Source organism: Pan paniscus, chromosome 4, assembly GCF_029289425.2.
Source record: "Pan paniscus chromosome 4, NHGRI_mPanPan1-v2.0_pri, whole genome shotgun sequence".
Lineage (NCBI taxonomy): Eukaryota > Metazoa > Chordata > Mammalia > Primates > Hominidae > Pan > Pan paniscus.
The window spans coordinates 37,580,001-37,605,467 of record NC_073253.2 but is presented as its reverse complement, the minus strand read 5'-3'; the positions used below and the strand labels follow the sequence as shown (position 1 = coordinate 37,605,467).

General features: G+C 35.8%; 1 protein-coding gene across 1 annotated transcript in view; it reads right to left on the bottom strand.

Annotated features, from left to right (window-relative positions):
* Positions 1-25,467, bottom strand: part of TBCA (tubulin folding cofactor A) — an 84,390-nt gene that overhangs the window by 6,443 nt on the left and 52,480 nt on the right. The window contains exon 2 of the mRNA XM_003812640.6: positions 10,541-10,646. Coding sequence (XP_003812688.1) covers positions 10,541-10,646 — 106 coding nt within the window. The remainder of the gene's footprint in view (positions 1-10,540; positions 10,647-25,467) is intronic.

Genomic DNA, 25,467 nt, shown 5'->3' with positions numbered 1-25,467 from the left:
TTTTAATTTAATTTAAATAAGTTCTTGTTTCGAGAACCTAGAAAAAGAAGAGCAAAATAAACCTAAAACAAGCAGAAGGAAATCATATATAAGAGCAGAAATCAACAAAATTAAAAACAGAAAAGCAATAGACAAAACTGTATGAAACAAAAAGCTGGTTTTGGCTGGGTGCCATGGCTCATGCCTGTAATCCTAACACTTTGGGAGGTTGGGGCAGGCAGATCGCTTGAGCCCAGGAATTCGAGACCAGCCTGGGCAACAGGCAAGACCCCATCTCTACAAAAAATTAGCCAGGTGTGGTGACACACATCTGTAGTCTCAGCTACTTGGGAGGCCAAAATGGGAGGATTGCTTGAACCTGGGAGGTTAAGGCTGCAGTGAGCCATGATCACACCACTGCACTCCAGCCTGGGCGACAGAGTGAAACCCTGTCTCAAAAAAATAGTAATAAAATTAAAAAACCAAAAAGCTGGTTTCTTGAAAAGAAAAAAAAAAAACACACTGATAAACCTTTAGCAAGACAGACAAAGATAAAGTGAAAGGGCACAAGTCACCAAAAGCAGTCCGAAATAGAGGATATCATTACGGATCCTGCAATTATCAAAAGGAGAAGAAAGAAATAATATAAATGATGTTATAATATTGTTCATAATGCTCATAAACAACTTAGAAGAAATTGACCAATTCCTCAAAAACTACCAACTACCCAAACTTAATTACTTAAATAGTCCTATTAATCAATCACTACAGAAACTGAAGTTGTAATTTATTTGTTGTTGTTAATTTAAAAAATACTTTTTCTCCAATGTTCTGCTGAATGGAGTTGTAATTTAAAAGTTCCTACAAAAGAGCTCTCCAGGCCCAGACAATTTCAATAGACAATTCTACCAAACATTTAAATAACAATTAACACCAATTTTACACAAATCTTTCAAGAAAACAGAAAAGGAAGGAACAAATGATTTTTGAAATCAGTATTCCCAAATGATTTTATGAAATCTGTATTAACCCTACAGCAACACCACACAAAGACAGCACAAAAAAAGAAAACTGCTTCAACAAATTAGCAAACTGAATTCAGCAATGTATACAAATAATTATTTATAGACCAGTATCAAGTGGGATTCATTGTACGTATGCAAGGACAGTTAAATATTTGAAAATCAATCCATGTAATTCAGGTCTGAGAAAGAAAATGAATATAATCCTAGAACTAATAAGTTCAGCAAGGTGAGTTTGTAGGTTACAAGATCAACATAAAAACAAAAATCAACTGCACTTTTATATCTAACAACAAATATGGTATGTGGAAACCAAAACTAAAAACAATACCATTTGCAAGAGCATCAAAAAAAAAAAAAAAAAAAAAGAAAAAAGAAATACTTAGCTATACATTTATAATGTGCAGGATCTGTATGCTGAAAATTATAAAATGCTGATGAAGGAAATCAGACCTAAATAAATTAGAAAGACTTACCATATCCATTAACTGGGACATCAATTTGCCCCAAACTGATTTATAGGTTTAATGCAATTCCTATCAAAAGGTGTTTTATAGATACAGACAAGCTTATTTAAAAATTTACATGGAAAGCCAAAACAAACTAGAAAAGCTAAAATAAAATAAAATAAACACTCATTCTTCCCAATGTTAAGATTTACTACATCAGTGCAGAATCAAAACAGTGCAGTATTGTTAAAGGGATAGACAAAGATTAATGAACCAGAAGAGAGAACACAAAAGTAAACCCACACAAATATGTCCAACTATTTTTGACAAAGATACAAAAGCAATTCAATGAAAGGAAGACAGCCTTTTCAACAAATGCTGCTGGAGCAACTGGACATTGACTGGCAAAAAGATGAATCTCAAACCAAACCTAACACTTTATATAAAAATTACCTCAAAACGGATTGAAGACTTAAATACAAACACAAAATCATACAACTTTTAGGGAAAAAAATAGAAAATCTTTAGGACCTAAGACAAGCAAAGAGGCCTTAGCCCTGAAACCAAAAGTATGATTCATAAAAGGAAGTACTGATAAATTGGACATTCTTGAATTTAAAAACTGTTGGCTGGGCGTGATGGCTCATGTCTATAATCCCAGCACTTTGGGAGGCCAAGGCGGGCAGATCACTTGAGGTCAGGAGTTCGAGACCAGCCTGACCAACACGGTGAAACCTTTTCTATACTAAAAATACAAAAATTAGCTGGGCATGGTGGCAGGCGCATATAATCCCAGCTACTAGGGAGGCTAAGGCAGGAGAATTGCTTGAACCTGGGAGGCAGAGGTTGCAGTGAGCTGAGATCGCACCACTGCATTCCAGCAAAGAGTATGGCTCTGACTCAAAAAAAAAAAAAAAAAAAAAAAAAAATTAGCCAGACATGGTGGTGCATGCCTGCAGTCCCAGCTACTTGGGAGGCTGAGGTGGAAGGATCGTTTCAACCCAGGAGGCAGAGGTTGCAGTGAGCCGAGATCTCCTCACTGCACTCCAGCCTGGGCGACCAAGCAAGATTCTGTCTCAAAACAAAAACAAAAACAAAAATCCCTGTTTCTCTGTCAAAGACACTGTTAAGAGGATAAGAAGACAAACTACAGACAGAAATATCTGCAAACCACGTATCTGACAAAGGGCATGTGTCTAGAATATACAATGAACTCTCAAAACTCAAATGTTAAAAAAAAAACAAAGCATCCAATTAGTGGGCAAAAGCCCTGATCACTCATTTTCACTGAAGAGGATATACAGACAGCAAATAAGCACATGAAAAAACATTCAACATTATTAGCCATTATGGAAATGCAAATTAAAAGCACAATGAGTTATCACTATACAGCTATCATATAGCTGATGGCTAAATGCTAAAATTAAAAAATAGAGATCACACTGAATGCTGGTGAAGATGTAGAGAAATTGAATCATTGCTGGTGGGAACATAAAATAGTACAACCACTCTGGAAAAGAGTTTGGTAGTTTCTTTTAAAACAAAAACCACACGAATACAACCTAGTAATTGCACTCTTAGGCTTTTATCCTATGGAAATGAAAACTTATGTTCAAGAGTAGAGAACCCAGAAATAAACCCAAATACTTACAGCCAACTATCTTTGACAAAGCAAACAAAAACATAAAGTGGGGAAAGGACACCCTTTTCAACAAATGGTGCTGGGACAATTGGCAAGCCACATGTAGGAAAATGAAACTGGATCCTTACCTCTCATCTTATACAAAAATCAACTTAAGATGGATTAAAGACAAATCTAAGACCTGAAACCATGAAAATGGAAGATAACATTGTAAAAACCCTTCTAGACATTGGCTTAGGCAACGATTTCATAACTAAGAACCCAAAAGAAAATGTAATAAAAACAAAGATAAATAGCTGGGACTTAATTAAAGAGCTTTTGCATGGCAAAAGGAACAGTCAGCAGAGTAAACAGACAACCATAGAGTGGGAGAAAATCTTCACAATCTATACATCTGACAAAGGACAAATATCCAGAATCTATAACAAATTCAAACAAATTAGCAAGAAAAAAACAAACAATCCCATCAAAAAGTGGGCTAACGATATGAATAGACAATTCTCAAAAGAAGACATACAAATGGCCAACAAATATATGAAAAAATGCTCAACACTAATGATCAGGGAAATGCAAATCAAAACCACAATGCAATAACCACCTTATTCCTGCAAGAACGATCAAAATCTAAAAATAAAAAAATAATAGATGTTGGTGTGGATGTGGTGAACAGGGAACAACTTCTACACTGCTGCTGGGAATGTAAACTAGCACATTCGTGTGGAGATTCCTTAAAGAACTAAAAGTAGGACTACCATTTGATCCAGCAATTCCTATTGGGTATCTACCCAGAGGAAAAGAAGTCATTATATGAAAAAGATACTTGCACACATTTATAGCAGCACAATTCACAACTGCAAAAATGTGGAACCAACCCGAATGTCCATCAATCAACAAGTGGATAAACTGTGGCATGCACATATATATATATATATATATATGATGGAATACTACTCAGCCACAAAAAGCAATGAGTTAATGGCATTTGCAGCAACTTGGACGGGACTGGAGACTTACTCTAAGTGAGGTAACTCAGTATATATAGATATATATATGATGGAATACTACCTCAGCCATAAAAAGGAATGAGTTAATGGCATTTGCAGCAAGTTGGATGGGACTGGAGACTATTAGTCTAAGTGACGTAACTCAGGAATGGAAAAGGAAACATCATATGTTCTCACTTATAAGTGGGAGCTAAGCTATGAGGATGCAAAGGCGTAAGAATGACACAATAGACCTTGGGGACTCAGAGGGAAAGGGTGGGAATGGGGTGAGGGATAAAAGACTACAAATCAGGTACAGTGTACACTGCTTGGGTGATGGGTGCACCAAAATCTCAAAAATCACCACTAAAGAACTTACTCTTGTAACCAAATACCACCTGTGCCCCCAAAACCTACAGAAATAATAAAATAAAATAAAACCTATGTTCACATCAAAACTGTACATGAACGTTCACAGCAGCTTTTCTCACAACAGCAAAAACCTGGAAACAATCCAAATGTTCATCAAAGGTTAAATGTTAGTACATCCAAACCATGGAATACTACTTAGCAGTAATAAAGAACAAACTATTGATACACTCAGTAACTTCAATGGACCTAAAGGGAATTATATAAAATAGAAAAAGCCAATTTTAAAAGGTTACATACTGTAGATTCCATTCTACGTTATGTGACATTCTTGAGGCAGTGTAATTATTTAGGGTTTTGGGAGCAGAGAGGATTGGGTGGCTACAAAGAAGTGGCAAGAGGGAGCTTTGCGATGGAACAGTTCTCCATCTTGATTGGTTGCTGCACATGCTACTGCAGAGAACTATACATGCAAACACACAAATGAGTGCAGGTATAACTAGTGAAATATGAGTAAGCTCTGTGGTGTACTAAGGCAAACTTCATGGTTTGAATACTGTATTATATTTATACAAGATACTAACATTGGGGAAGGAAGGATGAAGGATGTAACGACACCTCTTTGAATATCTTTTGGAATTTCCTGTGAAATCTATAACAAGAAATTTAAAAAGCAAGTGTATTACCTTCTATAAGCCTGCATATATGTACCAAGAGACAAACACATTTTCTTGGATGATTGTAAGTTATTTTCCATATTTTTACTACTGATTAAAAGAAAATCTGGGTTTTTCTTTGAGGATCAGCCTTGTGAGACACTCCTGGTCAAAGGGGGATCTTCTTTGTTGACTGAAGCCTCCTAATATTTTCCATATATTTAATGAAAAACATTTCCCCTTTATTTTTAGGAAAAACATAGAAACATGTCATTGTAAATGTTCACTCTTGTTTCAAAGAGTAAAAAAAAGCATATACATCTTTTTCAAAAAGATGAATTTTACATTACTGTAACTATATGCAATAATTGCAAAGCTTTTGTGAAAACTCTTTTGTGAGAAAACAGAGAACTCTTTGTCCAAAAATTATACCAGTTTGTCTTATTACTTCTGGAACCTAAGAGATAAGTTGTGCCTCAGGAGAAATGAGAGAGATATGTCTGACTGAGTGTCATTACTGCCAATCATTATGCCCCAGGATAGGTTGAAAAACAAACCAGAAAGCTTTACCAAGTGAGGGCAAAACCCTCTGTACCCAACCCTAATTGGTGGAGAAGAAGAGAGATATCAGAAGCAGAAGGCTAAAATCAATTTGGGCAATATTTGAATGACGTGTTATATTGTTTAGCCAGAAAATAAAAAAAGACAGAATAAATCTTTAATTGACTGATATTCTAGCCTCCTGAAAACTTTTACCTAGTTGCTTATTTTTAAATTTTCTATTTTATTTTATGTATTTTTTGAGACAAGGCCTCACTCTGTCACCCAGGCTGGAGTACAGTGGCATGATCATGGCTCACTGCAGCCTTGACCTCCTGAGCTCAGGTGATCCTCTTACCTCAGCCTCCCAGGTGGCTGGGACTTTTGGGTGCACACCACCACACCCAGCTAATTTTTTGTATTCTAATAAAATTTTTTTATTTTTTGTAGAGACAGAGTTTCACCTTTGATATGGTTTTACTCTGTGTCCCCACACAATCTCATCTTGAATTGTAATCCATACATGTTAGGGAGGGACCTGGTGGGAGGTGATTGGATTATAGGGGCGGTTTCCTATATGCTCTGATAGTGAGTGAGTTCTCATGAGATCAGAGGGTTTAAAAGTGGGGCACTTCCCACTTGTTCTCTTTCTCTCTCTCTCTCCTGCCACCTTGTGAAGAAGGTGCTTGCTTCCCCTTCACATTCTGCCATGATTATAAGTTTCCTGAGGTCTCCCCAGCCATGTGGAACTGTGAGTCAAGTAAACCTTTTTTCTTTATAAGTTACCCAGTCTCAGGTAGTTCTATATAGCAGTGTGAAAACGGACTAATGCAAACAAGCTAGCCCCAGGCTAGTCTCAAATTCTGGGCTCAAGTGATCTACCCAGCTTGGCCTCCCAAAGGGCTAGGATTACAGACGTGAGCCACTGCACCTGGCCTAATTACTTATTTTAAAAGAACCAAAATTATACCTAGTCCAACAGAGGGACTGTCCCCTGATTTTTGGCAACCATCTTCAGGTAAGAGTTTGGTAGAGAATAAGAGATAGCACCTTAACTGTGTGCTTAAAATACAGCCAATTTAGAAGAAGTAGGAAAGCCAGAGCAAAACGGATCCAAGTGAGAGAAGAGCCAAAGTAGTGAGAAGTGACTGAGGATAGTGTTTAGCTCAGAAGAGGAAGAAATCTAGGGAGAACTGTAGAAAACCCACAAAATGCAGCACTTGGCTTTCTTGATATTTTCTATGAAAGGCACAATAAATGTTAAGAAAACCATTGCTGAACTTAAAGTCCCAGGCAATCACAAACAGAGCAGTCCTTTTGGTTATGCAACACCCATTGTATATGATAAAAAAAGTGAATGGCCACAATACAGCTAAGCCAGGGAAAAGAAATTAAGAAACGTATGTAGGTTGGCTAAAGACAAGTTTTTAGGAAACTCTAAAACAAAACTGCAATTGACAACTATATACATGGTAGGTTGACAACAGAAGCAAACAGAAACAACTATTGTTCTGTAATCAGATATGAAATGTTATTTCTGAATAAGTACTAAGTTGGCTATGAATCTAACAAATCCTGTTAAAAAATATGATACCTATGACCAAAAAGAGAATTTTAACATGTCTGAGGGTAGAAACAACTTTTGAACAATTTTTTTTCCCCTGTTACATCTGTGTATGTAGTCAGTAATGTAACTAGTGTGTGGCTGGTATTTTCAAATGACAATTACAACACAGGATTCAGTAGTTAATCTTTACCTATAAAGTAGTGATTTCATTGAAAGATGATACATACATAACTATAAATGAAATAAAACAGGTTCTGTGATAACCCATAACTTTATTTGTAAAATTTTATTTAGAAAGGGAACACATTTATTCCTCTACTCCATGTAACTGATAACTCCTATTTTAGCTATAGGACTATTTTAAAATACGTTATTGATGGTGAAAAAAAGCAGGGCAAAGAAAAAGACTAAATGAGGTCACTAGCTACATGACTGGGAAAACAAGCTGATGAAGTCCAAGAAGGACCTGGATGAAATAAAGTTATATACTGTGTCATAATATTTTCCCACTAGATGTAGGAAAACAATAGAAGACTTAAGAGTGAAAGAGGTACAAAAGCAGTATATATCATAATTTTAAGAATAAAAAGTTATATTCCATATGTAAATCCTTATGAAGGGTCGTTAGTTCATAAAGGCGGACAAGGCCAGGTGGGGGGGCTCACGCTTATCATCCCAGGACTCTGAGAGGCTGGGGTGGGAGGATCACTGGAGGCCAGGAGTTGAAGACCAGCCTAAACAAGAAAGTAAGACCCTGTCTCTATAAAAAATTTAAAAATTGGCCAGGCATGGTGGCACACATCTGTAGTCCCAGCTACTCTGGAGGCTGAGGTGGGAGGATCACTTGAACCCAGGAGTTTGAGGCAGTAACAGTGAGCTAGGATCACACCACTGTACTCCAGCTTGGGCATCACAGAGAGATCCCACTGCCCAATATAATTTATTAATATTAAAAAATAAAGGGGACATACTATATCTACACATCTGTTTACTAATCCTCCCTCAATTTATGAGTATCTGACACACAAATGTCTTTTATACACACAGTGCTGTATCACAGATAAAGGAAGACGGCCTCTCCTAAAAGCTTAATAAAATAAGAAAGCTATCTTCCTAGATAGCCAAGGGAAGACACAGCCAACAGGTTGTTTCAGCTGCTGCTGCATTTCTTTTGCACGGCAGAAAGCAACTCCCTACAAAAAATTCTATTTTAAATGATTGATTGATTTTGCTGAATAAAGCCTGAGTTAAGTGTGATTACCAATTATGCCACGATTTACATGGCAAAAATGACTGTGAGTTCATAAAGCTGATTTTAAAAATAAATTTTAAGATATAGTCTGTACAAGCTGGCTCACATTCTCCTTTTTTTAAACTGTCATCTGGAAATTATTTTAAATGCATCTGACACTAGATTTTAAGTAGAAGACCAAGTGATCTGAGGTACATTCTATAGAGATTTATTTAGTTGTTGTGGTGGGGAAGGAATGGAGGATGTCCCATTCCTGGTGAAAGAAGTATGCCAACAGGGAGGCTTCTGCAATAAATAGTACTAGCAAGACATGATAGTGGACCAGACTAGAACAATGGCAACAGAGAGAAAAATAGAGAGAGTAAGAAATAGGAGGTGCTGGCTGGGTGCGGTGGCTCACCCCTGTAATCCCAGCACTTTGGGAGGCTAAGGTAGGCAGATCGCCTGAGGTCAGGAGTTCAACAGCCTGGCCAACATGACAAAACCCCGTCTCTACTAAAAATACAAAATTAGCTGGGCGTGGTGGTGCATGCCTGTTAATCCCAGCTTCTTGGGAGGCTGAGGCAGGAAAATCAGCTGAGCCAGGAGGCAAAGGTTGCAGTGAGCCAAGATTGCACCACTGCACTCCAGCCTGGGTGACACAGCAAGACTCCATCTTAAAAAAAAAAAAAAGAAAGAAAAGAAAAAAAGAAATAGGAGATGATGCTGATATTAGAGCTGGTTATGAGAAAGAGATAAAAATATCAAGAAGGGACCAACTAAATTTTTGGCCTGAGTATCTGGATGAGTGGAGGTACCATTCACTGAGATGAGGAAAAAGAAAGAAGAAATTGTTTTTTGTTTGGGAGAGTAGGTTGGAGTAGTGTGAAATCAAGATTTTAATTTTGAACACCTCAGAGGATATGTCAAGTTTCAAGGTGAAAGTGGTAACTTGTGTCAGATGCTATTGAGGTATTTAAGATGAGGGGAAAAAGAGTAATAACAATGTCACTGATAGTTATAACAAGGGCTAGGGCACATAGTCCACTCTTACAGGAAGGAAAGTGGTATAGGTACAGATGCAGATAGGTTGACAGATTTTGTCGTAAGAATATGAGAAAGTTCCCTAATGGCCTCTATTTTCTCAAGGAATTATGAAGCAAGTGTCAGCTGAGAATGAATGTTCAATATATGCTATGATGGGAATAAAGAAAGTGTTATGGGAGCAAAAAGGAGGGGCACCTAACTCAGTTTGAGGTGAGAGTAGAAGAGACCTCAAGGAAGGACAGAAATTAATAAGGAGAGGGTAGGTAAGGCCAGGAGTAAGAGCATCCCAGACATGCAAAATTTCAGAGGCAAAGAAGAAAGGGCATGTTCAGGGAGCTATAAGGCACCTAAGAGGTTGAGATAGGGATTGGTAAGAAATGAGGTTAGATAAGCAGATGTAACCTCATTTCTTGATTCAAAATCAAGAAGAGCCTCGTATGCAATGTTAAGGCCACTGAAATTTGTCATGAAGACAATCAGAAGTAGCCATTGAAAAGTGCAATGCGTATTTTATTTTTGTAGTCTTCACATCAGTGTGGAGACAATATTTGTGAATCTAAATATATAATTAATATAAGATTAGTCCATTTTTATATTTGATACTTAAAATTGGAAAAGACAGTAGAATTTAGCGGTTAAGAGTACAGATACTAGAGCCAGAATGCCTGTGTTCAAATCTTAGCTATGCCAGGTGTGGTGGCTCATGCCTGTAATCCCAGCACTTTAGAGAGTTGAGGTGGGAGAATTGCTTGAGCCAAGAGGTCAAGGCTGCAATGAGCCATGATCACACCACTGCACTCCAGCCTGGATGACAGAGTGAGGCCCTGTTTCAAACAAAACAAAACAAAACAAAACCTCAGCTATGTCACTTAACAACTATGTGATTTGCGCAGTTATTTAACCTGTGTTTGAGTTTCCTTATCTTTAAATGGAAGTTTTAATAGTAAAGAAGTAAATAATAATATAATCTCAGTCAGAGGACTACTGTAAAAACTACATTAGTTAATATGGCATTCTGTAAATGTTAGCTATTGTTATTTATGATATAATTTTACCTGCTTTTTAATGTCATAATTTTCACCATCTTCAGCTCTCATTTTTTCAATCTTTTCTTGTTGTTGTTTTGCCTCTTTTTCATACATCACTTTTTCTTTGACCAACCTATAAAAAAGCCAAAAATGTTTTAGAAAATTAGCTTTCTCTCCAGACCATAAGAAAGAAACTGTGTAAATATAAAACATATTATATTTAAAATACCAAAGTAGATATACTAGATGGGGGGAGGAAGGAACAGAAGAAAAATAGTTTAGTCATAAATATAAGCATGATCCTCATGCTCTTAAGTCCTATACCTGCCTAACGTAAGTGCAATCTATCAAAGCATGAAATTCTTTTTTTTCTTTGAGACAGTCTCGCTCTGTCTCCCAGGCTGGAGTGCAGTGGCGAGATCTTGGCTCACTGCAAGCTCTGCCTCCCGGGTTCATGCCATTCTCCTGCCTCAGCCTCCCGAGTAGCTGAGACTACAGGCACCCGTCACCACGCCCGGCTAATATTTTGTATTTTTAGTAGAGATGGGGTTTCACCATGTTAGCCAGGATGGTCTCAATCTCCTGACCTTGTGATCCACCAGCCTCGGCCTCCCAAAGTGCTGGGATTACAGGCATGAGCCACCGTGCCTGGCCCAAACCATGAAATTCTTAATTTTTAAATTAAAAACCCACTTCAGTATATTATAATTACAATGTGAAAGCAATACTCAAAATTAGTATATACCAATATATATTAATACAACTGTCTTTTTTTTTTTTTTTAAATATGTCTTCCAAACCTTTATACATGTGTCTGAAACAGCACAATGATAAAAGCTCAGTTTACTGGCAGGGGAAAATTCAGTAGATTGCATGTCAAATCCAAAACAAAGAAAGACTGGATTATTTTTTAACAACAAAATCGTTTAACAAGTATTTATTGTGCGTTTAATTTTATGCCAGACTTTCCTTGTGCAAGGAGCTGGGATAGATGCAGTTCTGTCACAGACAAGTGGTGGAAACAAACTAGTATTTACTTACTAAAGTAAGAAAAAGTATTTTAAAAGAAGTACATCGGGAAAAGTTTCAACAATAAGAAATACTGCAATACCAAGTTCTACTGATTATCCCACAGATAATCCAAATTATATTAATCATAATAGCTCAATCTTCCCTAATTCTGGTTGTTTAAAGTTGTAATATAAAAGTATAGTCTAAGAAAATATTAACATTCCTATATACACAGTATCTAAAGAGCAGAAGAAAAAGCTTTCATAGCCCATATGTAATAAAAATAGCTTTCTCCATCTGGCTGTTGGCAAGATGGCAAGGATGCAGAGAAATTGGAGCCATCAAACACTGCTGATGGCAATCAAAATTGGTATAGTAGCTTTAGGAAAGTTTAACTATTCCTCAAAAAGTTAAACAGAGTAACCATATGTCCTGACAATTCCATTTCTAGGTACATACCCTAGAAAAATAAAAATATTTGCCCACAGAAAACATGTCTATGGATGTTTACAGCAACATTATGCAAGACAGGCAAAATGTGGAAGTCCAATAACCAATGGAAAATGTGGTATATCCAGCAAACAGAATATTGGGCAATAAAAAACATAAAGAGCTGATTCAAGCCACAACATGGATGAACCCTGAAAACATGCTAAGTAAAAGAGAAGCCTGACATAAAAGGCTACATATTGTATGATTTTATTACAGGACATATCCAGAACGGGCAAATCTATAGAAACGTAAAGTAGATTAGTGGTTGCTTAGGACTGGGGACAACAGGGGAATTGGAAAGGTGATAGCTAAAGGGTGTAAGGTTTCTTTTGGGGGTAAGAAACATGTTCTAAAAATGATTGTGGTGATAGTTGCACAACTCTGTGAATCTACTAAAAGCCAGTAAACTGTAGACTTAAAATGGGTTAATTGTATGGTATGTGAATTATATCTCAATTAAGCTGTTGGCAAAAAGGAAAAAAAAGCTGTGACCACAAAGTCAGCTTCAGGGGAAAGCTGCAAGTACTGATACATTCAAGCATGACAACAGAAACATGTGAATGTCAGATACAGAAATCTGCATTTGATTTATAATTTAAAATTGTTTTAACAATAATTTTCAATATTAAAATATACTTTGAGATATAATATTTTAAAATAAAATCATTAATGCATATCACAAAAGATATTTCTCTAAAAAAGCTCCCTTTAAATAGTAAAAGAAACTTGTTAGGACAGAGATGGCAAATTGCCAGCCTGCTTAAATGAAACCTAAAGATGATTTTATTTGACTCACAATGTTAAAAACAAAGAATATTTGTTTAAAAAAAATGTTGTCACATTAAAAAGCTGGGAGATTTGACATATACATCTGAATTTCTGGCTTCTCTTGGATGTTTTCATCAGGAAACATGAGGGCTGCATTCCCACTACTGGCTGGAGCTAAGTGGTGGCTGTTGTCTCCTATAGATGGGTCACATGCTATTCCCTTGCCTCAATTCACATAACTCCCTGTTTCCTTAACAGTCAGGCATTACACTTGGCCTTTGCACGCCTTTGAGTTTGGGACCTGTGTGCATATTATCAACGCAACAGTATTATTATTGTTGTTTTATTATCACTATCATTATATAATCATGATCATTATTCAGAATATCAAGGATATTCAGAAACTACTGGATTAGCAATGAGACTTTCAATACTTCTAAACCTGGTATGTGACTAAATTCCCCTAGTAATGAAGTAGCTGGAATTGGATAGGCTATTAAAGAGAGGCCCATTCCATATCATCTTATAATTCAAAGACTTAAACAGGGGTAGGCAAACTATGGCCAGGGAGCCAAATCTGGTCGGTCATCTGTTTTTGTATAGTCTCAGAGCTATGAACAGTTTTTACATTTTTGAATGGCTAAAAATTTTTTAAAAGATTTGTCATATGAAAATACAGAATTCAAATTTAATATCCATAAATAAAGTTTTATTGGAACACAGCTATGCTCATTCATTTATGTATCATGTATGGCTGTTTTCATGCTATAAGAGCAGAGAAGAGTAGTTGTGATAGAAGAACCATATGGCCTGCAAAACCTAAAATATAATATCTGGTCCTTTACAAAAAAGGGTTGCTGACCCCTGACTTGAAAGACTTCCAATTAATTCTGTCCATCACCTACTTAATTATATCAGCATTAACACACTACACCGAAGCCATTTACTTGCTAGGTCTTAAGTTCCTTGAAGAGAGGATAAGGTTGTATTCATATTGTTTAATTGATCTTCCTACATAGTAGGCACTCAATGTTGGTTGAATGAATAAAAAATTGAGTCTAGAAATCTCACTACTGTCTTTTAACATTTTCAATTTAAAGATAGAAATATATATTTATAAAACAATCCTGAAGCAGAAAAAAAGTGATTCACAAAAATTGAGCAATAAGAACAACATGGTAACTTTTGAAGAAGTATACAACAGAAGAGGAGGATTCTATGCCTAAGCCCACAGATAATTCTGACTGGTAATCCAAGTCATCCTACTTCATTGTGCTTGTCTATGGAAAACAGCAGCAATGGCTCCAGCAACATTAAAGAGTTACTTAACTACCTATCACATGGGATAAGTAAAGGTGCTGCGTATTTGCATGGTTATTGGAATATCAAAATAAATACAAGTTACGTTTTTGCTTAAAAAGTCATATTTTGTGAAAAGGCCCAGGAAACAAGTTATTGAATAGCATGTGTTGCCCTGAAAAAGAAAAAAGAAATCACTCAGTTAGTGAGAACCCAATAATGCAAGCATGTAAAATTATAGTGAATAAAGGCTAGGGTAAGATGTGGTATGAGAAATAATAAAGGTTCCACTCTTAAACAGTACAAATCAATGTACTGATGACAAGTCAGATGATGCTAAAGAGGTTTTATAGAGTATATATACAACTTCTACTTCACTAAATATCATCAAATTGCTTTCCAAAGTAGTTTTATCAGTTGACATACAACCTGTAGTGTATGAAATTTCCTACTTCTTGGCATCCTGGTGAATTGGGATTGTCAGAATTATTAAATTTCTGACAATCAGAAGAGTGTGATATAGTATTTCTATTATGGTTTGAAATATTTCTGTAATAAGGCTGAGCATCTTTATGCTTATTAAAATAGTATTAGTTTTCTCTCTAGTATTTACTGGATAAATATTTGTTGAATCAACGAATTAGTATCTTCTGGTGAATTTGGCTCCTCTCGTTTGCAGGAAAGGCTAAGATTTAATAAGAAAACTGAAGACAAGTATGTATTTTAAAATTTGTATTAAGATATTTTTCTGTAATGTACATATGTACATATTTATAAAAAATTATAAAAAAACAAAATTTTAAAAATCACTCATAATCACTACAGATTCAAAATACACATAATTTTGAAACCCAAAGAAGTTTTAAAAAAAGAACATTGTTTATTGTTTGAAACAAACTCATTTAGCAGCAAAGTGTAACCTCAAATGAGATAAAATGATTTACAGAATTTATGTGTACCATCTAATGTGAATAGTTACGTTTCACTGCAGAAATATTAATGTGTATGATTGTAGAGCACTTCTCTAGATGCTATTATGGAAATATATATTACTTTTATAAAATTTGAAAGATTTGGAATTCACAAACACATATGGGCCCAAGGGTTTTCAAAGTAAGGGATTATGGACCTGTATTAACATTTTGAGTACTGTCCAGTAGTCTTTTTCTCTCAACATGTGTGTGTGAAAATTTATATTTAGATATATAAAAAAATAATTTGGGCCAGGTACAGCAGCTCACACCTGTAATCCCAACACTTTGGGAGGCTGAGGCAGGAGGACCACTTGAGGCCAGGAGTCTGAGACCAACCTGGGCAACACGGCGAGATTTTGTGTCTACAAAAAATTTTTAAAAATTAGCCAGGCGTGGTGGCATGCCTTTGTAGTTCCAGCTACTCAGGAGTCTGAGGTGGGAGGATCCCTGGAGCCTAGGGAGTCAAAGATGCAGTAAGCTATAATTGTGCCACTGCATTCCAGCCTGAATAACAGAGCAAGACTGTCTCAAAAAATATATAATAATACTAATAAATAACAATAATTTGGATAATAATCACTTCCAATGTCACTAAATGTTCTTTGAAAATACAGCTGTTAGTGATTGTGAAGTATTTCATAATACTGAGATGACAGCATATTGAAGTATTATCCTACTGGATATTTAAGCCATTCCCTTATTATAAATAATACTGTGATGAGCATCCCTACCTACAAATTTTATAGACATGAAATATTTTCTTCCTAAAAAAATATTTTAAATACATAGTGCATAATGTGAAATTAACTCCTTTTCCAGTCAACCAGTGATCATTTCTTAACAATTACTTTTTCTAATAATGTGGTAAGTCAAACTTTGTCATTAGTTATTAGTGAATGACAAAATGCAAATATTAAATCAATCTACTATTTCAGCCTACTATGATTTTTTATTTTAGTCAAAGAAAATAAGCCAAATTTAACTATTTAAACATTAATAAGCATATTAAAGTTTACACCACAGCAAAGTAAAATTAAAATGAGAGAAATGAAACACCACAGGAAAATAAGATAAATCTGATAGGTTCATTATATAACCCACAGGAGTTATAGACAGAACAGAAACAAAGCAAGTAAAGATTTTTTTTTTTAAAAGAATAAAATTTCCCAAAGCTGGAAAAGAAAAGCAATCTTAACTGAAAGGGCTTCATAAGTGCCTTTTAGACGCACACAGAATCCATTGAAAAAAAAACAAAAACCCCATCTATGTACATTAAGAATTTCCAGTGGCTCAACGCCTGTAATCCCAGCACTTCTGGGAGGTCAAGGTGGGAGGATCACTCCAGGTCAGGAGTTCGAGATCAGCCTGCCCAACATGGTGAAACCCATCTCTACTACAAATACAAAAATTAGTCAGGTGTGGTGGCAGGTGCCTGTAATCCCAGCTACTTGGGAGGCTGAGCCAGGAGAATCGCTTGAACCCGGGAGGCGGAGGCTGCAGTGAGCCAAGATCGTACCACTGCACTCCAGCCTGGGCAACAGAGTGAGACTCCATCTCAAAAAAAACAAACAAAAAAAGAATTTCCAGAGCTCCATAAAAATTAAAGCTTTCAAAAAGAGAATAGGTCATCTGTAAAAGGAAGAATCAGATTGACTTACACTTCTCATTAATAACAGTAGATATCAGAAGAAGATGGTGCAATCCCTTCAAAGTTTTGAGAGAAAATGATTTATAACCTGGATTTATAACTATAATAAAAGGTGGAGAAGAAAATTCATTAACTGACTTAACTATTATTATTATTATTATTATTATTATTATTTTGAGATGGAGTCTGTCTCTGTCGCCCAAGCTGGAGTGCAGTGGCGCAATCTCAGCCTACTGCAAGCTCCGCCTCCCAGGTTCATGCCATTCTCCTGCCTCAGCCTCCCGGGTAGCTGGGACTACAGGCACCTGCCACCACGGCCGGCTAATTTTTTGTATTTCTAGTAGAGACGGGGTTTCACCGTGTTAGCCAGGATGGTCTCAATCTCCTGACCTTGTGATCCACCCACCTCGACCTCCCAAAGTGCTGCGATTACAGACGTGAGCCACTGCACCCGGCCAACAATTATTTATTAAAGGGCTACTATGTGCCAGGTATGATTTTATATATCAAGGATACAGCAATGAACTACAAAAATCCCTGCCCTATGGCACTTTTTAGTGGGGAAATAAAATTAAATAAGCAAAATATGTAACATGTTAGATTGTGAAAAGTGCTATGGAGAAAAAGCCGTGAAGGAGGACTGGTAATACAGAGGGTTTGCAATTTAAAATAGGATTGTCTCTTTGAGAAGAGGACACATGAGTTAAGATTTCAAAGAGGCAATAAGCTATGTAAATAACTGATGAAAGAAGTTATAGGCCAAGGGATCTATTTTTAGTTACATAAAAATGTAAAAAGTTGATCTACTATGTCACCTGAGAAATTTACTTAATGTACTCCAGCAAATTGAAGACGAAAATCAAGAAAAGAAGCCATGAAACCAGGAAGTCCTTGTCAACATAATCCCTAACAAAGGAAAAATACATCCCAAGGTTAACACTGTGCTATAGGCCTGAAAAACAATCAGTCTAAATGAGGATCTTAGTGTGAGCTCTTATGGAAACATCTTTAAGAAGGATGGAATAGATTCTAAGGAACAGAGACAATGAGTAATAAGGTAGAAGATATTAATGATATAATAAAGAAGTCATGTTTTTTCTCTCAATTATAAAAATGAAAATAATTAGAAACTCCAGGAACCTCATCCCCCTGACACACACACACGCACACCCACAAAAGCACACATGCAGCAAATGGTTATGGTTGTAATATGAAGCAATTGGTGAAAAAGAGAATCCATTTAACCTGGATTTATAAAAAGTCTTCTTTGGGCAGGCTAGTTCCCACAGTGCCTAGAGCATAATAAGCAGTTAATAACATTTAGTTTAAGAAAAAACATGCTGTAAAAAGTGGGTAAGATGACTCCTGATCAACTAATGAAAGTTTGGCATTTTATAAAAATTATACCAACACCTGTGTCATTAATTCCTTCAAACAGGTATTAAATCCCCCTGTTTGAAGCCTCTAGTATAATTTCCTTTTCCCTGTTATATACAGTTCTCCTCTACTGATATAGCTGATAACAAACTCTCCTGTCTCTGAAGAAACGAACAGTATATTTAAGATTTGTGTTGTGTGAGGAATTATGGAAAAGAACAAACTTAAATTGAGGGCCTTATATGAACAGACCTTTAGGTACTGTATTGCATTTAATACTTATGATCCTATTTAAGTAGTATTATCTCTATTTTACAATCTCTTTTTAATTATGCCTCTCCACAATGTTTTTAAAAGAGTCAATAAAAATAGAAGTTAATGAAGACATCAATATTTCAGAAATGAATAAAATCTAAGTTAGTGTATTTCAGGAAGCTGATCAAAAAATGATACTACTAATGAAATTAAGCTAAAGATTGATAACACTGATGAAAGAAGTTAGGTTGGATGAATGACATCTGAGGTTTTAGCATTTCCAACGGTCATCAACAAATCTGCTCTCCTAAAACTTTTTTGCCATTTGGTGAAGTTCGACAGACAGTTATGATATTGGTATATCATGAAATATAATATGTAATGAATTTAGGCAAAAGCTTGAATCACTTGACATAAATAAAAATTAAATATGATGATAAAAGCAGCTAACAACAAACTGACCACTTACTATGAACCAAGCAGTGTGCCAAGGCATGCTAAATGCCATATATATCATTTAAGTCCTCAAAACAAACCAAACAGGTACTAGTATTATTCCCATTTTAGTAACTACTAATTCAAAATTAATGGAGCTTCAGTACCTTGTCCAAGTTCTCACATTTGTTAAGTGCCAAAGAACTGTTAAACTCCATATCCTTAGCTACTAATTTAAGTAATTCTCAAACATTTGAACATAAAAGTCTAAATGTGTTCAATTACAGCAGGCATTGTTAGGTGCCTACCCAGCAACCATTCCTCCACTTCTTACTTGCCAACAGAATCCAGTTTTGCTTATGATCAGCCAAGAAGTCATGCCCTTCAAAGGAAGAAACCAATCACAATGATTTTACCCCCTTTTCCAAGTGATAGTTTAGGCACGTGCAAATGACCCAACTCTGGCCAAAGCTACATAAGAGACATCTGCTGGGGGTTCTGAGAAGGTTGCCATTGCTCATAAATGGGATATAATCCATTTTCTCACCTGGACATTGTCACCTGTGTGTGACACCTGCCACTTGTGTCAGACACCTTGGGATCATGAGGAAATCCTGCCTAAAAAGACAGGTCAATCTAGTCAGAGAACTGCAGTCTTTGATGATGGTACTGAATTACTAAATCAACCAACTGTAAAAGCATACTGCTTCTAGTTTTCTTATTGCAGGCAATAATAAATATCCTTATAGTTAAGCCACATACAGTTTTGTTTTCTGTTACTTGAAGCTAAAACATCTAAAATGATAGTCACTAACAGCAGAAGATTGTTCTGTAAGTACAGAAATAATGCTTTCCTACTTGAGACTAATTCATTCTAAACAAATCATTTAGAAATTGAAGTATCTCTTATTTTTTCCCTATCTACAAATAAACATGAAGAAAGTAAGATTAAATTACCTATACAATCCCCAGTTTTATGTTTTCCACTATATTAAAAATTTTTCGATATAAATTTTGTGTAAAAGTCTGTATTTCACACTTAAAACAGTGTAAACTTGTTTTTGCTTTTAGTCGGGTGCAGTGGCTCACGCCTGTAATCCCAGCACTTTGGGAGGCCAAGGTGGGCGGATCACCTGAGGTCAGGAGTTCGAGGCTACCCTGACCAACATGGTAAAACCCCGTCTCTAGTAAAAATATAAAAAAATTAGCCAGGCATAGTGGTGCACGCCTGTAATCCCAACTACTCGGGAGGCTGAGGCAGGAGAATCGCTTGAAACCAAGAGGCGGAGGTTGCAGTGAGCTGAGATCATGCCATTACACTCCAGCCTGGCAAACAACAGCGAAACTCTGTCTCAAAAGAAAAAAAAAAGGCCGGGGGCAGTGGCTTACGCCTGTAATCCCAGCACTTTGGGAGGCTGAGGCCGGCAGATCACCTGAGGTCAGGAGTTCCAGACCAACCTGAACAACATGGAGAAACTCTGTCTCTACTAAAAAATACAAAATTAGCCAGGCGAGGTGGCGCAGGCCTGTAATCCCAGCTACTCGGGAGGCTGGGGCAGGAGAAGCCCTCAAACCCAGGAGGCAGAGGTTGTGGTGAGCTGAGATTGCACAACTGCACTCCAGCCTGGGCAACAAGAGTGAAATTCTGTCTCAAAAAAACAAAAAACAAACCAAGACCACTTTGTTTTTAATAATCACGGTGGCTACTAAAGGATAATACTCAGAATAAATAATATTACCTTCTATCTACATCACATTTTCAAAGTATTTCTGTAACTTACAGGATATTAGGTGTTGAATAGTAAAATATCAAGGCCTATAAACTGCAACTTAATGGAGAGTGGGAATTAAGTAGCTAGATACTAAATCTATAGACCATTATGGGGTAAGAAGTTTCACTGTGCTTCAAAGGAAACAATATGGCACCAGGAAGTGTATCCACTTACTACTTGGATGCAGGAAGAAAAAAGTCAATTGGAAAAATGCAAGTCAACTGCATTAATTAAGAATTCTCACTAGTTCCTTAGTATGGAAGAACTAAGGTTGACATCAGAAGCTGATGATTTAGTGCTAATGGTCTATACAGTACAATGTATGTAGTTAAAATTCAGTGAGTTTTAGTCATTTTCCACTAATCCTTGTGGTCATTATAAAGTCCTAAGTGAGATTTTTCACTGTTCCCAAACTTGAGAATTATAGTTAAGATGTCAACAGTCAGCAAAACTAAGGAAGAACCTGCTACAGTATCCTCTCCTAACAAAACTTAAAATAAAACAAAAGTGTGCTACCCAGAAACACATAAAATGATATGGGGCTGGAGATGCTGCTTGTTCTGAATGGAATGTCTCCTCTCCTCATCCTCTCCCAACCAACTCATTCTTCAAAACTTAACTCAAATAAATGTCCTGTCTTCCAGGAGGACCACTCTAACATCAATCCTTCCACTCTCCCAAGCTGACACTGTGGATCCTATGTCTATGTATCTTCATAGCATATTTATCTGCATCATCACAATAGGTTGAAATTTTGTCTACTTTGACACTTAAAAATAAATCCCCCAAGGTGTGGAAATATGTCTCACATCACACCTAGCAGAATATATGCCTCACAGATATATTTGTTGAATGAAATAACTCATAATTACCCTGCGTGGTATGCAGGGCAACTATCGTCAGCCTCATTTTCAAATGAGAACCTGCAATTCAAAGAAGTGAAAAGCCAGCTGTCCAGGAAATGATGAAAACAGGATGTGAAATCATGACTTCTAACTTCAAGTGTCAATATTTTCTACATAAAATACAATCGTATGTTTAAAGTAAATGAAGCAATTTTCAAAATTTAAATTTCTTTGATCTGTTCCCAAGGTAAAATCATTCCATGGTTCAATATCTGAATAGCACAAAAGAATATACTGTAAAAAGGCAACCCACCACCTACACACCCTGACCCCAGCCACTCAGTTCCCACCACCGGAAGCAACATGTTCTCAATTTCTTGTATCCTAAAGGAAAGAAAATGAATGTTTAATTTCATGGTATTTGTTACCTTATAGTTTCTCAGTAACCATTAATTAATCCATTAAACTGGAGACAGTTCAAGTTTTATTAATTGCTGAAGTAGAATATGTGCTTTAATTAATTTAAAAAAATAAGTTAGACATTTTATAAACAGCTAAAATGATGCATGTCAAACAAAATCAATATCACTTTTTTCAATACTATGAATCTCAAGGATTAATAAATGAATAAATCTTAGAATGAAAATTCAAAAAACACAAATATAAAACTCATTATTTCACGAATCCTCTAAACTGTCCCTTAAAAGGTCCCTCAAAGGTCCTGAGATGTCAGTGAGATTAAAAAGTGCATACTACTGAAAGGGCTAAAGACACTGTGAATAGCTTCTGCTTGAGTTTATATGAGAAAGCAATAGCACCTCCCACAGCTGCTTCATCTCCATACAAAACACTCTGACAGTTTTAATTACCACCTAAAATCACAAATCTGTCTGTACATTTGACTTTTTATCCTCTGTCCAGACCCATATCTCTAACTGCCTTTGTAACATCTCTATTTAGACATCCCCACTAGCAACTGAAGCAGGCTGAAAACTGAGATCATCATCATCTCTCTCTAAAATGATACCCTTCCCAACTTGAGCTGTCAACATAGTAATCACGCTCTCATCTCACAACCTTTGCGGTATCGTTCACTAGAAACCTCTCATTGCAACTGGTTTGGCTAAGTCTGAGAAAAACAGAAGGAAACACAGATGGATGGGGTAAAGTTCTGCATGTGAGGGGTTTTGTTTTGTTTTTAAGTGAGACTATACAATTACTAGATAAAGTAGGACTGCCTTGTGAACATCATGGGGAAAATAGCTAAGTTGTCTGCAAGCTCAATTTGAGTCAAGAGTATAATGCAGTTATTACACTTCTAAAAAAGCCAAGTCGGCCAGGCGTGGTGGCTCTCGCCTGTAATCCCAGCACTTTGGGAGGCCGAGGTGGGTGGATCACCTGAGGTCAGGAGTTCAAGACCAGCTTGGCCAACATGGTGAAACCTTGTCTCTACTAAAAATATAAAAATTAGCCAGGCGTGGTGGCAGGCCCCTGTAATCCCAGCTACTTGGGAGGCTGAGGTAGGAGAATCACTTGAACCCCAGAGGCTGAGGTTGCAGTGAGCTGAGACCACATCGCTGCACTCCAGCCTGGGTCAGAGAGTGAGACTCCATCTCAAAAAAATAAAAAAATTAAAAAGCGAAGTCTATCTTAGATGCGTTAAAAGAAGTGGAGAACCTAAAACATGGTACATAAGTGGTTCTCCTTGGATGAACTGCATCTGTACTTTTATTATTCATAATTTCCTTCCAAAATTGTTATATATAACTTAGATGCAAAAGAGATTTAAAGGTAGCATCTGAAAGAGGACACTGGCAAACTAGAGTATTAGGAGAGGAATATCCAACATCATCACTCTATTCTGTTCTATTGTGTGAAATAAATAGTTGTTTGTCTAAAACAGACAGATGATGGGCTATTTGGTTATTTCAAACTAATATTGATTATCATACTATTTTAAATGGGTGAAGAAAATTTGGATGGAAATGACTTTAGCTTCTCACAGATAATAAAGGTTAGCATTAGTCAGGATATCTGAATTTTATCAAACTACAAAATAAGCCCAATTTAATGATATTTCCTACAGCAATTATTCTTGGTGACCTATCAACTCAGGTTATTCTTGAAATTACTGATCAGAAAATTTGGGAACAGAATCTGGGATTTCTTAGTTGGGTTCAGAGAACTCATGGCTTTCGGATTATTAGCATTATACAGAGGCACTTTGATATGTAATGTGTTTATGCAGCGTATTGAACTAAGATTTTGTTCATTAAGTCAAAATGGTTCAAGAAGCATGTATGAAGATTCCTATTTTCATATTACTGATATTGATGTCTTAAGTCCTTTTGTACAAAAGAATGACAAAATAATCATTATTAATAATTTTCATTCAGAAAAACTTAAGAGTTACAAATAATTTTCACACAATAATCCTATCTGATGGTATACGTATACACTGATTTGGTATATGTTAAAGGGTCCATTTTCAATGTATATTTAATTTGTACTTTACCACATCAAAATTTGGAGTTTAAAAAACTACGTTATAAGTCCTTAACTGCTTAATTACTTTTAAATAAAATTTGGTAATAGTACTTGGCATAGAGCTGTACTTGACACAATTTTAACAGCTAGGAAAGACTCTGAAGCCCTCCAAATCTTTCTTGTCTAAGTCACCTTATTTATAGCCTGTAGTTTAAAAAAAGTCTATTCTGTATCAAATATTTTACCCTTTCATTCTTCACCTGTTTACTCAAAGTAAAATGGTCATTTTACAGCCTGACTTCCTGAATTTGCCAGTAAACATTATTTTAAAATGTTGCATTTTCACAACTGGAGGCTTAAACAGGAGAATAGTATTGTTTTAGCGTGTAAAAACACGAAAAATCTCTAACTTTATCTCACAAAAACAGAAAAAAATATATAAATTATGTCTTTTATGGCATTTGAAGAGCATCACAACTTTTTGCAAGCTGTTGTTCTGCAGTCTTCCTGAACTATTTCTGATGAATTACTTGGTAGAATCTTTCAGGACCCTGACTGTGGATAGACTATCATGATTATACATAAACATACATCTGTGACAAACATTCCTTTTTCTGGTCAACCTAAAAACCCCAAGTAATAACTGTAACATTTGGGATTAAACAAAGACACAGGAGCTGTAATTACAGCCAGCTGACTCTAACTTGTATTATGTATGAGGAGAAAATCTGTCCTTTAATTGATCATGTAAATATAACCAAACTGCCATTCAAATGTGGTAACAACTGCTTTCTTTTATAGAGGAAAAAGGAATGCTCTTCAAAGAAATGTTTATAGATATGGCAAAAGTAAACGAAAGTAACAACGTTTTTATGAACAAATAAAGTTTTGGAAATACCAAATTCCAAAAATAAACTTTTGGAAATTCCAAAGTGTATTTGGAAGTACACTCTTCCCCTCTTAAAGGTTTCACATAATGACAGCTTTTGAGTTATCTTACAGTAAAGAAACATATTAAACTTTGTTTAACTCAACCCTTCCCAAACTAATTCGAGCACAGAACACTTTTTCAACATGCTTATTAAGAGCTAGTGAACCAGATTCCATCAACTTGGAATCCAAAATGATGAAAAAGTAATATGCAAAATTCTGACTTTAGTGACTGATAAATTTGTTCCTAAATTTCTAAGGTGTAGTTCTACACAACATTAAATATAAACTATTCTGTTCAAAATTTCCAATTTATATAAAATAAAATATATTATCAATTTAAATAAAATTGGTGTTTACATCTTAATGTGGCATTAACAATAGCAAAACTAATACTAGCATATATCTCTCTATGATAGTATAATATTAAATAAAACAACAAGGAACATTATAACTGTTCTATAAAATTCTACTTTAAATTTTTTTAAATTCTAATTTAAAAGAATTCTAATTTGCTCACAACTGAATTCACATTTTAGTAGAAAGTAGCTATACCATCTTGTGTATTATCAATAAAAATATTTAGTTTGAAAAATTATATAGTAACATTATAATGGCTGATGAAATGGGTTTTTAAAAAAAAATCCAATTCGACTTTTCC